Source organism: Trifolium pratense, linkage group LG1 (assembly GCF_020283565.1).
Source record: "Trifolium pratense cultivar HEN17-A07 linkage group LG1, ARS_RC_1.1, whole genome shotgun sequence".
NCBI classification, from domain to species: Eukaryota; Viridiplantae; Streptophyta; class Magnoliopsida; order Fabales; family Fabaceae; genus Trifolium; species Trifolium pratense.
This window is the reverse complement of record NC_060059.1, coordinates 13053362-13068739: the sequence shown is the minus strand read 5'-3', so window position 1 is coordinate 13068739 and position 15378 is coordinate 13053362. Positions and strand designations below refer to the sequence as shown.

The 15378-nt window shown below is 33.3% G+C and overlaps 2 protein-coding genes and 1 non-coding gene across 3 annotated transcripts; all 3 read left to right on the top strand.

Moving 5' to 3' along the window:
- Nucleotides 1-849: 849 nt before the first annotated feature.
- Nucleotides 850-921, top strand: TRNAE-UUC. Its single transcript has one exon. It is a non-coding gene; the product is annotated as a tRNA-Glu (tRNA).
- A 1660-nt stretch (nt 922-2581) lies between these two features.
- Nucleotides 2582-6721, top strand: LOC123909397 (26S proteasome regulatory subunit 6A homolog). The gene is made up of 10 exons (XM_045960231.1): nt 2582-2822; nt 2948-3064; nt 3413-3520; nt 3883-4074; nt 4187-4378; nt 4871-4989; nt 5154-5241; nt 5555-5674; nt 5765-5905; nt 6317-6721. Exons 1-10 carry the CDS (start codon nt 2706-2708, stop codon nt 6392-6394), a joined length of 1272 nt encoding a protein of 423 aa, XP_045816187.1. The 5' UTR covers nt 2582-2705; the 3' UTR covers nt 6395-6721.
- A 2690-nt stretch (nt 6722-9411) lies between these two features.
- On the top strand, nt 9412-13971 carry LOC123909390 (26S proteasome regulatory subunit 6A homolog). Its single transcript, XM_045960227.1, has 10 exons — nt 9412-9630; nt 9741-9857; nt 10203-10310; nt 11408-11599; nt 11713-11904; nt 12399-12517; nt 12678-12765; nt 13091-13210; nt 13310-13450; nt 13696-13971. The coding sequence occupies exons 1-10, from the start codon at nt 9514-9516 to the stop codon at nt 13771-13773; spliced, it is 1272 nt and encodes a 423-aa protein (XP_045816183.1). The 5' UTR covers nt 9412-9513; the 3' UTR covers nt 13774-13971.
- Nucleotides 13972-15378: the final 1407 nt, after the last annotated feature.

Here is a 15378-nt window from a genome sequence, read left to right as displayed (position 1 = left end):
AACTAATAATACTCCTCCCGATTTCATAGTAAAATTTAACTTTCTAGATTCATTGAAAAATTAATATAAAATTGGAGGAAGCACATAGGTAATCCTATTTGCTTGCATTTTGTATAATCTAATGTTTTGGATTGCGTTGAGGTTTATGTCCGTCAATTCATCCGTCCCAAAATTTTAAAGACCGAATAGATCCACTCTAGAAGTACCATGTCATTCCTATGTGTAACCTATATATACACCTTCTCAAGGAGGACGAATGTATGCAACTTCTATCTCAAAAATCTCTCACTTCACATTCTCATACTACTCGAGCGTTAGAGTGTTTAAAAATACCCTTACTAACTTCAACCTTGACGGCTCTTAGCTTGACACCAACCACCAATAACGATTACTCCATATCACCTGAAATGAAAGTTTTGAAAAAAGACGACATGCATTGCCTACGATATGATCATATGACACTAAAGTTCCAAGACATGATGTTTTGAGCAAGAAAAGAAAACATCATGCACCAATAAAAACAATCTATGCAAAAATCAGTAACTTTTGAACCTCGTTTCAACTTCAAAAACACCAACAATATGTTTGGTAATGTGGTTTGAGATTGTGAACTTGTCGTCGCTACTAGTCGTAGCTTTTAGCATGCAGGACTTAATTTTCGACCGTGGAAATTGATATTTCCAGACCAAGTCTATAAATTAATTGAAATATTGAGAACATTATGAATTGTGTCGCACAACTCACAAACTCCCCCGTATTGGATGACCCTCAGTCAAAAAACAAACAAGAAGTAGTATCTGAGATGTTTAATATAAATAAATATGAACTATTGTAGAAGCTTAACAGGAATCCATTGTCGTCCAGCGGTTAGGATATCTGGCTTTCACCCAGGAGACCCGGGTTCGATTCCCGGCAATGGAATTTTTTTATTAAAACCATTTCAGAAAATTTACACTGTAGTGTGTTGTTTACTTCATTTTATACTCTCGGTGCTTCAATATTCATTCATTGATATAATCTTCATCATCAAAAGCTATTATACTCCTCTCTCTTTCTCTTATAAGTTATTCTTATCTTAATGGGACAAGACTTCAAGTTTAGTGTACAATTTTGTTCACCCCTTTGTGAGATGTTTCTATTAAAGATAATTACACTTGTTTGTTTTTTGACTGAGGGTCATCCAATACGGGGGAGTTTGTGAAACCTGTTCAACATATTGCAATGGTAATGTGTTTTTCAGTCTGCGCAAACAGAAGAAAAAAAAAACTCCTGCATTCATGGTAGTAATGTGTTTGAGCATATTGTATCGTGAAAAAATTAAGAATATTTGAGTATATTTTATTTCATTATTTTTTCGATAATTCTTAATAGTTAATACAACAAAAGGTATCTACCAAAAAAAAAAACAGTGAAAGGTGTCATCACAAAGCGTACTAAATGAGCCAATTAAGCCAATTGAAAATTTGTTGAGAAATTTTCTCTTTCCACCCCCATGTTTCTTAACCCTTGAAATTCTAATTTTGCCCTCATAAATAAGACTCACGTTTGGGGTTGTGAAACTCCAAACCAAACAGACGCTTAAATGTAGTTTACAGCTCTATTTTTTTTTCATACACATTCAATTATTTCGGATTCTATTTTCCAAAGGAGAATGTTAACTTGTGCCCTTAAGGGCACATGTTAAGAAGATAAATGTGGAAAACATTTATTGAACTTGTGGTGTATTCAATTATCTAAACATTAAATTCTTTGTATCATTAAATACTATATTTCTATTTTTATGTAGCTTAACATGTGCCCTTAGGGCACAAGTTAACATGACCTTTTTCCAAAAAGTTAACTATTTTGAAAAACATTTTCCAAAAAATCAAATATTTCGGAACGCAGAATTCAAAATTGCTTTGGAAAATATTTTCCAAAATGATTTTGGAAAATGTCTTCCGAAATCCTGTTATCTGTGATCAAAACCGTAAATTTGTTGTTTTAACCTAATTTTTCATCAGTCTCGTTTATCTTTTAGTCAAAATGTTTATCAAACTTTATCTCTATCTTTCGCAAGCTTCTCACATGTTCGCTATTTTGTTTAATTAATTCAGGTTTACTGCAAAACATTATGATCGTCTGCAAGTGTACATAACTCACATTCATCAACACAATTATATTTTGGATTATGTTTGGATACTGATTAGTGTTAAAAATAGAATAAAAAATGGTTGAGACCGATAAAAAATCAAGTTAGAACAATAAATTTGCGGTTTTGATGATTTCGGAAAGCGGTGCATGGTGCGTAAGTTAGCAAGTATACTATAACGAATACGAATTTTATAAAATTCACCGTTGGATTGAAAGTTTATATGATATAGATCATCCATAAAAATTTTGAAAAAAATTGAAAATCATTTGATATGTCATTGAGACCCACCAAAATTAACGGTAGTCAATAAAAATCCATAAACCATTAATTTTGATGAGTTTCAATAACATATTAAATGATTTATAATTTTTTTTCAAAATTTTATAGATCATCCATACTATATAAAAAAAAATTATGTATTATATTTGTTTTTTTTTAAAAAAAATTCTACTTTCTTGCTAAACACACAAAAGGAAAAAAACTAAACTTCATCAAACTATAAACTCTATTTAAACTCTAAACTTCATCAACTTTTTCCTGAAGAAAAATTTCATCAAACTTCAATATCGATATGGCGAGCGCAATGGTTGAAGATGCAAACTTCGAAGATGATCAGTTAGCAAATATGAACACCGATGACATCGGTAGAGCTTCTCGTCTTCTTGACACCGAGAACCGTATCCTCAAGGTTCAATTTCTCTTCTCTCTCTATTCTATATTTTTTTAATTTCAATTTTCTAGTTGTGTAACTTTATCGTGTTAGGGTTTGCATCTTTATGATTTTGATTGAATTGTTTATGTTGCGGATTGTAGGAAGAGTTGCAGAGAACGAATCTGGAATTGGAATCGTGTAAAGAGAATATTAAGGAAAATCAGGAGAAGATTAAGCTTAATAAACAATTGCCCTACCTTGTTGGTAACATTGTTGAGGTAGGTTACTGTTAATTGTTTTCAGTTTCTGTTCAGTTAGAGTTTACAAGTCGTTGAATCTGTCTACTGTGCTACTGCTATGTTATTTTAGGGTTTTACTGTGAAATCATAGGCTTTTGTATTATGAATGAATTTTTTGGAATTAATGACAATGAGTTTTGATGGTTTTACTTTTCATGGCTATCTCTAATTTTCCGGGTTTTTTTATTTTTTTAAAACGGCTAAAGTATGTATAATAGTTGTTAATGTTGGTATTTTTCTCCCTTTACCCGATTTGAATCGTGATACTTTAATTATTTTTATTTTTTTTTACTCTTCTGATTATGACATGATAACCTTTGTATTTAGATCTTGGAGATGAATCCTGAAGATGAAGCCGAAGAAGATGGTGCCAATATTGATCTTGACTCACAGAGGAAGGGAAAATGTGTTGTGCTGAAAACCTCTACTCGACAGGTGCCATAGACTATTTTGTTATGTTGTATTCATATTTCTATATCTATCGTTCATATACCATTTTAAGATTTGCCTTTTGTTTTTGGAGGCCTTCAGTGTTATAGAATATTGGTGTTGGGTTTTGGCTTCTGATATGGTAAATATCGGCAGATATGGCGGGTTTTTCCGCCATAATTCGCTATTGCGGCGCCACAAAACGGCCATTATTGCGGGATTTTGACTCACTCATGGACCGCCATCGACAACACTGAGGGCCTTAGTTGACAATGTAGTATACTCATAGTTAGGTATTGAATGGAAGGTCTTCATCTAACTTGTTACAACCATAACCTAAATAATGTTTTCTTTTGATCGCGCTGCAGACAATCTTTCTTCCGGTTGTTGGACTTGTCGACCCTGACAATCTAAAACCTGGTGATCTTGTTGGTGTAAACAAAGATAGTTACTTAATCTTGGATACTCTTCCTTCTGAGTATGATTCTAGAGTTAAGGCTATGGAAGTCGATGAAAAGCCAACAGAGGACTACAATGACATTGGTGGATTAGAGAAGCAGGTAAGCTTTAATTTTTGTCATAATTTATTGGATCACATCTGTTATTTAAATGAATTTGTGGTCAATAAGATAATGACTGATCTTCTGATCAATAACTTGTTTTTGTTAACAGATCCAAGAATTGGTTGAAGCTATTGTTTTGCCAATGACCCACAAAGAACGCTTCCAGAAGTTAGGAATTCGTCCTCCCAAGGGAGTGCTCTTATATGGACCACCAGGGACTGGAAAAACTTTAATGGCCCGTGCCTGTGCTGCACAGACAAATGCCACTTTTCTGAAGTTGGCAGGTCCTCAGCTTGTGCAGGTATGATCATCTAAATCTAATTTTTCCTTTAATCCATTATATCATTCTAAGCATGGAGTGGATAGTGATTCAATTTTTACTTGTTTGTCCCCCCTTCATTTTCTATTACAATTGAATAGTGGTACAATAGTGCCTTATTTTCCATTATCTTGTGTGTGTAATAATTACTTTGGTGCATGTCAATCAAGGTTGTTTATTGCGAGTTAACTGGTAAAATTGTACCAAATCTAAAGAACGTACCAATCATTTTAAGTTGAAATGTTTAACTATTAATGATTTATGGTATTATATACAATTTTAATATTATTTTAATGATGTAAACTCTCGTACAAGTTTACGAGTCAATTCCACTTGCTTAAAACGAGTTGACATAAAAACTTGAGTTTGACAACCTTGATGTCAATGACCCTGTTGATTGTACAAAGATTTATTGTTATTTATATTTTACATTCTTTACAGTCAATTGATGGTGTTGCCTGATATTTTTTACAGATGTTCATAGGTGATGGAGCAAAACTTGTTCGTGATGCATTTCAACTTGCAAAAGAGAAGTCACCATGCATTATATTTATTGATGAAATTGATGCAATTGGTACCAAGCGTTTTGATAGGTATTACATATCAGCATGCAGGATTTTAGATCAACTTCCCAATTTCCTTTTTTCATTTTGTGATAGAGGGAGTGTTTATTAGTTTAAGAGTAGAATTTCAGTTTGTCAAAAAAAAAAGCATAGAATTTCAGTAACCTCATGATTCATATTGTGGCTGATTGCAGTGAAGTGAGTGGGGACAGGGAGGTACAAAGAACTATGTTAGAGTTGCTCAATCAGCTTGATGGTTTTAGTAGTGATGACCGGATTAAGGTTTGTCTTTAATTTTTCATTCTGTATGGTTATATTTTTTTTTTCTGATGTGATAAGTAAAAGTTTCATACATGACTACACACTTTAGGTTAAGCATAATAGTTATATGTTCTTAAATGCTTCACCCTTAAATTTTTGACCATCTATTTATCATTTTCTTTCATGGCGACCTTCGATTTAACAACTTGAATAGTGATACTGTAAAAAAGCATAGAATAGTGAATACGAGTAATTAGAACCAAATTTATTGTTTTTGTTCACTTAGGATGTAAGTGATTAAAATGCCATTTTCCTTTATTCTTGTTAATTGCAGGTGATAGCTGCAACTAACCGTGCTGATATTCTTGATCCCGCCCTAATGCGTTCTGGTCGATTGGACCGTAAGATCGAGTTTCCACACCCAACTGAAGAAGCAAGAGCTCGAATTCTGCAGGTATGGAATATTCAAACTTCATCTGCTTTTTCTCTATTTCTTTTTTCTGCAACAGGAAATTTGATGACTGTTTCCACGTTGATATTTCAGATCCATTCAAGGAAGATGAATGTTCACCCCGATGTCAACTTTGAAGAACTAGCTCGGTCCACAGATGATTTCAACGGAGCACAACTGAAGGCTGTCTGTGTTGAGGCTGGCATGTTGGCTCTACGCCGTGATGCTACCGAGGTATGTTTTCTTCCAGATTTGGAACAACTAATTTAAACACCCTGTATGGTCTAACAAGATATTGGGTTGACATTTTTGTTTGAAAAATTTCTTCATTTTTTATAAGCACGACAAAATCCTGTCAAGTACTAATATATAATCCAAGAATAGCTTTTAGGTGACCATCGGTTGTGGTTTGAGGGATTAAGAATTGAGTTCAATAATTATACATTTAGACATTTAATTATATTTCATATTACTTCACCGGAATGCTACTTTAAGCATGTTTACACGCTGATAAAAATTATGAAATATGTTTACAATGCTAGTGTATATATATTTGTTGCCATAATTTAATTATTGCCATTTTTTCTCTCATATATTTTACCTGTTGATGTGGGAATATCATTTTTATTTTTTTTCAAAATGTAGGTGAACCATGAGGACTTCAATGAAGGTATAATTCAAGTCCAAGCAAAGAAGAAAGCAAGCCTGAACTATTATGCTTAAGCTAGAATATCGAACATGCTATGCTTCGTTCAAAACATCTGAAACATCGCAGACTAAGCGAAAGCATTGTGGGATCCAAATGCATGACAGTCTCCCTAAGAGTTTTTGACACTACTGCATGCTCAAATGGGTGGTTGAAAGATATTTGTTTGCGTAAATTAAAGAAATATAACAGGGGTGAATGGTAAAGAAATTAACAGAGAGATGTGGTTGCTAGGATTAGACTTCATTAACCTATTTCTCATGTATCCAACTGATCAATTATACCGTATCTATTTATTAATCAATATTATCACATATCACTTGACAACCATTATTTATGTCTAATCAATGACGTAAGTTCAATAGTATTGCTTAATCGACGATCTCTCAACTTATTATTAACCAATATGATAACATTAAGAATCGATACTTAGTGAATGTTAAACCTAAATCTATCTCTAGAATTTAGCTTATAAGAGATGATTATCCTAGTTCTAGATTATTTTTTTGCAAAAGGTATTTATAGTTTTAAAAGGTATTTCTCAATAACAATTAAAATCCACATATTAAAGCATTGAAAACAAGGATAACATCAATATTAATGAATAACTAGAATCATATATTACACCATGATCAAAATAATACACACGAGTACGATTAATTACATCTAATCCCAACAAAGAAAATTTAGCTACTCATTATGGTAGCTTTGCAAAGATGAGAAGAAAAGAGACGAACAAGTATCAATGGTTGATTTCTCGACGATTGTGCGAATCCACTTTCAATCTTTTATGAAACAGGTCTTGCTTTGTTTTCTCTCTGTTTTTGAGTTCTCCAAAGTTTAAGAATTCCCAAAATTCGGTTTCTGCATGTTCTAAAAATATTAGCTCGCTTAACGAAATATGGCTGGCTTAGCGAGCTGCCCTTTCTTCACCATTGAGTTTTCTGCAACATCAACATTGCAGCTTCTTAGACGGTCTTGTCACGCTAAGCTAGGATATGCTCGCTTAGCGAGCCTTCTCGCTTTGACCTCACTGAATCTCCCTAAACGAGGGTGTTGATTTGGGACGTCTTTGACATTCTGTTTGCTCTTGCTTTGGTCTCGCCTTGATCTCACCCGGAGCGCTCACTTTGAGCTCGCTTAGTGAGCAAGTTGATGCTCCAAATCTTCCTTTCTAGTCCAGAATTCATGACATGTATCAATACCTTGCAAGAGGTAAGAAATGACTATTTTACTAATAAAACTAATGAGTTTTGATACGAAATAACTTGCAAAAAAAGTCAATAAGTACTTAAGTTATATTGTCGATTCCTTGTTCAAAAAAAATGTTATATACGTCGATTTACCCATTGTTGGTACTTATCAAAAGTGTAGCAAAGTAATATCCTTGGCCATCGACCCGTAATTTCCATCATGAGCCAACTAAACCTGTGTTTCTCATCACAAGCCAACTGAAAATTTATTTATATGTTTAAAAATCCTCACACATGTGTTTTGACGATTTTAGCAAGTATTTTGTCTCGCAAGACACATTGCACTATTCTTCAATTTTTGGTCATACAATTTTTTAAATATGTATATTTGGTATGAATATTATTAGTGGATGTCCGTATAAGTTCATGATCCATGTTTTTGGCTCATTACATTTATGACTCATGTAAAGTGCTCTCTGTTGGAGATTTTATTGGGGGAAGATACTGCAACACTTGAACAAAGAAGATGTCGATGACGAATGCACATAAAGATTCAAAGTATGTTTTCACACTAACCTTTAGGTTCTATTCGGCCCCACCAATAATGTGTATTGGATGCAATTGGGATGTACAGCGAATACCCTGCAGGATACTTTGATCACCTTGAAGTGATTTGCACTAACAGAACAAGCATATCTTTGATAACATTTTACAAAAATATGATTCCAATAATTCACTCATGCATTAATGAAGTGAAGGATGATTTAGAAGAAATGTAAGTGGAAGAGAATTTGGTTTGATTATGTCAGTTTTCTTATATTTACTGTTTCCAACTTTCTCTATTTATAAAGAAATAACCATGATTTGATCAAGAGAATAACTTCTCCTAATAACCATTATTAACGGTTACAATTCAAAACATATCATAACGAAGGGATGCATGTTCGATTCCTTGCTGTTACACTTTTTGCTAAAAATTCGAATTCTGATAATTCAAATTAATTAACCAATAAAACGCAAAACAACAAGAGGCAAGAATCAAACCATGTTCCTCCAATTGAATCCTTCAACGCGCAACCACTAGGACAATTTAATAATTCTAATATATTTCTCAACCATAATCATATAACCAGTAAAACAATGTTTATTTCCAAGTTTATATATTTTTGAAATATCTCTTACACTTTCTTGATGAATAAGACTGATTATATTTTTTTCTCTTTTCTCTTCATCCCTCCATATATATTATCACTTATATATTATCACTGCTCTTATCATCCCTCCATATAACATATAACATGTTATTAGCAGAGCAGACCTGTATTGGGTGCAGTCAACACCCATGATTGCACGTGCAGTTACTAAAATCAAAATTGTTCAATTGAGATCGAATGACTTATATTTAAAAATCTGATTTTAAATATTTTAACTGCATTGAATCTGAATTGTTTGATTTTAATCAGACGATTGTGATACACTGACTACATCACAATGACTGCATTGAATCCATGTCGGTTATCAGCACATGTTGACACTTAACAAAATTTAGTAAATTGGACCAGATGTACTTAACATGAGCTCTACATTACATGAAGAAAAAAAATTATAGGAAGAAGAAAATATATTGTTACATACTTTCATGTTTTGTTTTTCATTTCTCATGTTATTATAACTATATAACTCGGCTAAAAAATTAAGAAACTCTTAAATCATATCCTTTAAAAAACAAACTAATCTTAAAAACATTAAACAAATTCTAAATATTCATTTAAAATCTAATATTATCTTATTTTAAATATAAATATAAATATAAATATAAAATCTTCTATATATTTAACAGCCCAAAACTTTTTTATTATAAACAAGTTTATGTGAAACTCTTATTTACTTCGATAACCTACACTTGCATTAGGTTTTCTTTCCGAAGAAAAATTCCAATCAATATGGCGAGCGCAATGGTTGAAGATGCGAACTTCGAAGATGATCAGTTAGCGACTATGAACACCGACGATATCGTCAGAGCATCTCGTCTTCTCGATAACGAGATCCGTATCCTCAAGGTTCAATTTCTCTGTTTTTTTTTTCTTTCAATTTTCTAGTTGTGTAACTTTATCGTGTTAGGGTTTGCATTTTATGATTTTGATTGAATTGTTTATGTTGCGATTTGTAGGAAGAGTTGCAGAGAACGAATCTGGAATTGGAATCGTATAAAGAGAAGATTAAGGAAAATCAGGAGAAGATTAAACTTAATAAACAATTGCCCTACCTTGTTGGTAACATTGTTGAGGTAGGTTACTGTTAATTGCTTTCAGTTTCTGTTCAGTACAGTTTACAAATCATTGAATCTGTCTACTGTGCTATGTTATTTTAGGGTTTTATTGTGAAATCATAGACTTTTGTATTATGAATGAATTTTCTGGAATTGATGACATTGAGTTTTGATGGTTTTTCATGTCTATTCTAATTTTCCGGTTTTTTTTTTTATTATTATTATTTTTTTTTTATCTTTTTAAAACGGCTAAAGTAAGTATAATTAGTTGTTAATGTTGGTATTTTTATCCCTTCACCCGATTTGAATCCTACTTTAACTACTTAGCTGAAACTCATTGAACTATCCAAACTTTGTATTTAGATCTTGGAAATGAATCCTGAAGATGAAGCCGAAGAAGATGGTGCCAATATTGATCTTGACTCACAAAGGAAGGGCAAATGTGTTGTGCTGAAAACTTCTACTCGACAGGTGCCATAGACTATTTCATTACATTGTATTCATATTTCAATATCTATTATTCATATACCATTTTAGGATTGTTTCTTATATGTATTTATTTGCCTTTTGTTTTTTGGAGGCCTTAAGTGTTATCGAATATCGGTGGTGGATTTTGGCCTCTCTGATTTGGTAAATATCGACCAATATGGTTGGTCATAATCCGCTATTGCAGCGTCACAAAATGGCTGTTATTGTGGATTTTGGCTCACTGCCATTGACCGCCATAGACAACACTAAGGCTCTGTTTGGTAACGCAAATAAGCTAGCTTATAGCTTATTATATGAGCTTATAAGCTTGTTTCAAAAAATTAGAGGTGTTTGGTAACAAGCTTTTTGTACTAGCTTATAGCTTTTTTTCAGATGCTATTTCAAGTAGCATTTGAGCTTATAGCTTATAGCTTTTTACACTTTATTCCACATTTACCCTTTAATTTAATAACTACTCACTCTAAAAAATAAACTACCCACTATCAATTATGTAATTTTATATTTAATAACCACTTTAAAAGCTAATTTTACCAAACACTTTAATTTCAATAAGCTAGCTTTTCAACTATCAGCTATAAGCTAGCTTTTCAGCTATCAGCTAGCTTATAGCTTATTTTTACCAAACAGACCCTAAGGGTGTGTTTGATTTGTTAAAGGGTAAGTACTGGACAGAACAGTACAAGACAGAACAGCACAACACATGACAGAACAGCACAGAACAAACTTTTGGGATATTGAACATTTTTTTGTCTTATACGATATTTTGTTAATAAAATGGTATTTTGGCATTTTAGACAACTTGTACTGCGGACAAAAAGTTGTGCTGTGGTTTAGTGAGGGACAAAAAATTCTGTTTTTGTCCTGTCCATTGCCTCCCAGTTTGTCCAGTTCCTGAAACAGTTTTACAATCAAACACAGTACAACTACAGTTGTCCTGTCCAGTCCCTGATTTTTTAGCAGATCAAACGGACCCTAAGGGTCTTAGTTGACAATATAGTATAGTTAGGTATTGAAGGGAAGGTCTTCATATAACTTGTTGCAACCATAACCTAAATAATGTTTTCTTGACTGTACTGCAGACAATATTTCTTCCAGTTGTTGGACTTGTCGACCCTGACAAGCTAAAACCTGGTGATCTTGTTGGTGTAAACAAAGATAGTTACTTAATCTTGGATACTCTTCCTTCCGAGTATGATTCTAGAGTTAAGGCTATGGAAGTTGATGAAAAGCCAACAGAAGACTACAATGACATTGGTGGATTAGAGAAGCAGGTAAGCTTTAATTTTTGTCATAATTTATTGTATCACATCTGTTTTTTAGATGAATTTGTGGTCAATAAGATAATGACTGATCTTCTGATCAATAACTTTGTTTTTGTCAACAGATCCAAGAATTGGTTGAAGCCATTGTTTTGCCAATGACCCACAAAGAACGCTTCCAGAAGTTAGGAATTCGTCCTCCCAAGGGAGTGCTCTTATATGGACCACCAGGGACTGGAAAAACTTTAATGGCCCGTGCCTGTGCTGCACAGACAAATGCCACTTTTCTGAAGTTGGCAGGTCCTCAGCTTGTCCAGGTATGATCATCTAAATCTAATTTTTCCTTTAATCCAGTATATCATTCTAAGCATGGAATGGATAGTGATTCAATTTGTACTTGTTTGTCCCCCCTTCATTTTATAATACAATTGAATAGTGATACAATAGTGCCTTATTTTCCATTACCTCGCGTGTAATACTTACTTTGGTGCATGTCAATCAAGGTTGTTTATAACTGGTAAAATTGTACCAAATCTAAAGAACGTACCGATCATTTTAAGTTGAAATTTTTAACTATTAATGATTTATGGTATTATATAAGTATATACAATTTTAATGAGGTAAAACTCTCGTAGGTAAACTCTCATACAAATTTACGAGTCAATTCCACTTGCTTAAAACGAGTTGACGTAAAAACTCGAGTTTGGCAACCTTGATGTCAATGACCCTGTTGATTGTACAAAGATTTATTGTTATTTATATTTTACATTCTTTACAGTCAATTGATGGTGTTGCCTGATATTTTTTACAGATGTTCATAGGAGATGGAGCAAAACTTGTTCGTGATGCATTTCAACTTGCAAAAGAGAAGTCACCATGTATTATATTTATTGATGAAATTGATGCAATTGGAACAAAACGTTTTGATAGGTATTACTTATCAGCATGCAGGATTTTAGATCAACTTCCCAATTTCCTTTTTTTCATTGTGATAGGAGTGTTTATTAGTTCAAGAGTCGAATTTCAGTTTGTCAAAAAAAAAAGTATAGAATTTCAGTAACCTCATGATTCATACTGTGTCTGATTGCAGTGAAGTGAGCGGGGACAGGGAGGTACAAAGAACTATGTTAGAGTTGCTCAATCAGCTTGATGGTTTTAGTAGTGATGACCGGATTAAGGTTTGTCTTTAATTTTTCATTCTGTCTGTATGGTTATATTTTTTACTGATGTGATAAGGAAAAGTTTCATAGATCACTACACACTTTAGGTTAAGCATAATAGTTATATGTTCTTAAATGTTGTGTTTTGTTCCACCCTTCAATTTTTGACCGTCTATTTATCATTTTCTTTCATGATGACCTTCATTTTAACAACTTGAATAGTGATACTGTAAAAAAAGCATAGAATAGTGAATACGAGTCATTAGAACCAAATTTATTGTTTTTGTTCACTTAAGATGTAAGTGATTAAAATGCCATTTTCCTTTATTCTTGTTAATTGCAGGTGATAGCTGCAACTAACCGTGCTGATATTCTTGATCCCGCCCTCATGCGATCTGGTCGATTGGACCGGAAGATCGAGTTTCCACACCCAACCGAAGAAGCAAGAGCTCGAATTCTGCAGGTATAATTCAAATTTCATCTGCTTTTTTCCTCTTTTTTTTTTCTTTTTTTTTTTTCCGCAGCAGAATATTTGATGAATTCTTCCACCTTGATATTTCAGATCCATTCAAGGAAGATGAATGTTCACCCCGATGTCAACTTTGAAGAACTAGCTCGGTCCACCGACGATTTCAACGGAGCACAACTGAAGGCTGTCTGTGTTGAGGCTGGCATGTTGGCTCTACGCCGTGATGCTACTGAGGTATGTTTTCTTCCAGATTGGGAACAACTAATTTAAACACCCTGTATCTTCTTTGCTTTAATTATATTTCATATTACTTCACCAGAATGCTACTTTAAGCATGTTTACACTCTGATATAAACGATGAAATATGTTTACAATGCTAAGTGTATATATTTGTTGTCATAATTATTGCCATTTTTTCTAGTTCATATATTTTACCTGTTGATGTGGGAATATCATTTTTATTTTTGTTCAAAATGTAGGTGAACCATGAGGACTTCAATGAAGGTATAATTCAAGTCCAAGCAAAGAAGAAAGCAAGCCTGAACTATTATGCTTAAGCTAGAATCTCGAACAAGCTATGCTTCGTTCAAAACATCTGAAACATCACAGACTAAGCGAATGCCTTATTTGATGTTTGACATTTGTTTACTTATTTACATGATTTATGACCAATATCCTGTCATCGTCTTTTAGGAAACCTGTGATACAATCAATTCAAAGAAGTAATAGAAACTTTATTCCCATGCACTATTTAATTAATCACGGTGAATACATGGCTTTGTGATAAACCAGTTAAATATGTGGGTGGAGCGATCATGTGTCTGGTTCATGTAAAATTATATAAAATTGGTTAACCAATAACAAAAATGCTGTTATTATATTATAGGTTATCTTCGAAGAATTGTGGATAATTTATGCAACAGTTGATAAACTTAGCAAACATAAATAAATACGCAATTGGTATCCAGTAACAAACTTTTACTCAGCTTGTAAATTTGTTTTTGTGGCTAATTTTAAGGACAATCTAAAAAATAAACAACAAAAATTGGTTTGTACTGTTTCCACCTTTTTTTTTTTTTGTTATTTTAAATGTAAAAGTATACCAGTACAGTACCGGATGTTACTGGAATATCCTTTTGGTGCAATGGTAAACATTTTTGGAAGGGTCAATTTGGTAGGCTTTTTCGTTTTCAAAATTTTATTTCTACTTGTATGGTGCAACATTAGTTCTGGACGTGGTTGAGGAACTTTTGTGAATTTTCTTACAATTGTTAAAAAATTTACATCGAGACAATTTGTTGGATTGATTTTGTTACGAAACAACCAAGTTAGATTTTGCGAAAGATTTTGTGAAAGTTAAAAATAATAATGTTCTTAATACGAGGAACATAATCAAAAACATTGCGGCCAGCCCATGATATAGTTGCCCTAGCTAAAAAGTGAACCGTCATGTTTGCTTGCCGTTTAATAAGCTTGACCTCAAAGTTTGAATTGACTCTGATAACAACTTATAGAAGAAACAATGGAGCTAAATTAAGATATACCACTAATATTTGAATGTAAAGCATCAACAACTATTTTAGAATCACTTTCAAACATCACATTGGTCCATTCTTGTGCAACCGCTTCATGACAAGCTTGTAATAATGTCATGGTTTCACCTTCAATTGTTGTGAGTGTTGCTTGAGTCCAACCGCTACCGACAATGATGAAATAGCCATGACAATGCCGCACACACCAACCCCATCCTGACAAACCTGTACTAGTGAAAAAACTCGCGTCAACATTGCACTTTAACATTTCGTAATCTGGCCGTTGCCACTACATCAGTTCTGAGCGCGTAACAGTAGTAGGGATGTGTTGTTGCATTGTATTGACAACGTCCCATTCAGCCTAGTTGTGTGCTGCACGCGTCACACATTCTCTTGGCATGTCCTTAATACCGTTCCACACCTAATTGTTACAGTTATTCCATAAAGACCAAAGCTACCATAGCAATTCTACCCGCACTAATTGCATCCTCATTACAAGTTTACAACATATATGGAATAGAATTGCTTGTACCGTGATTCAATTATTCTCCAAAGATCTGCTTCAACCCACACTTTTTACTCACCCCACATCCAAAAAAGATATGCCAATCATCCTCCTCCTCCTTCTCT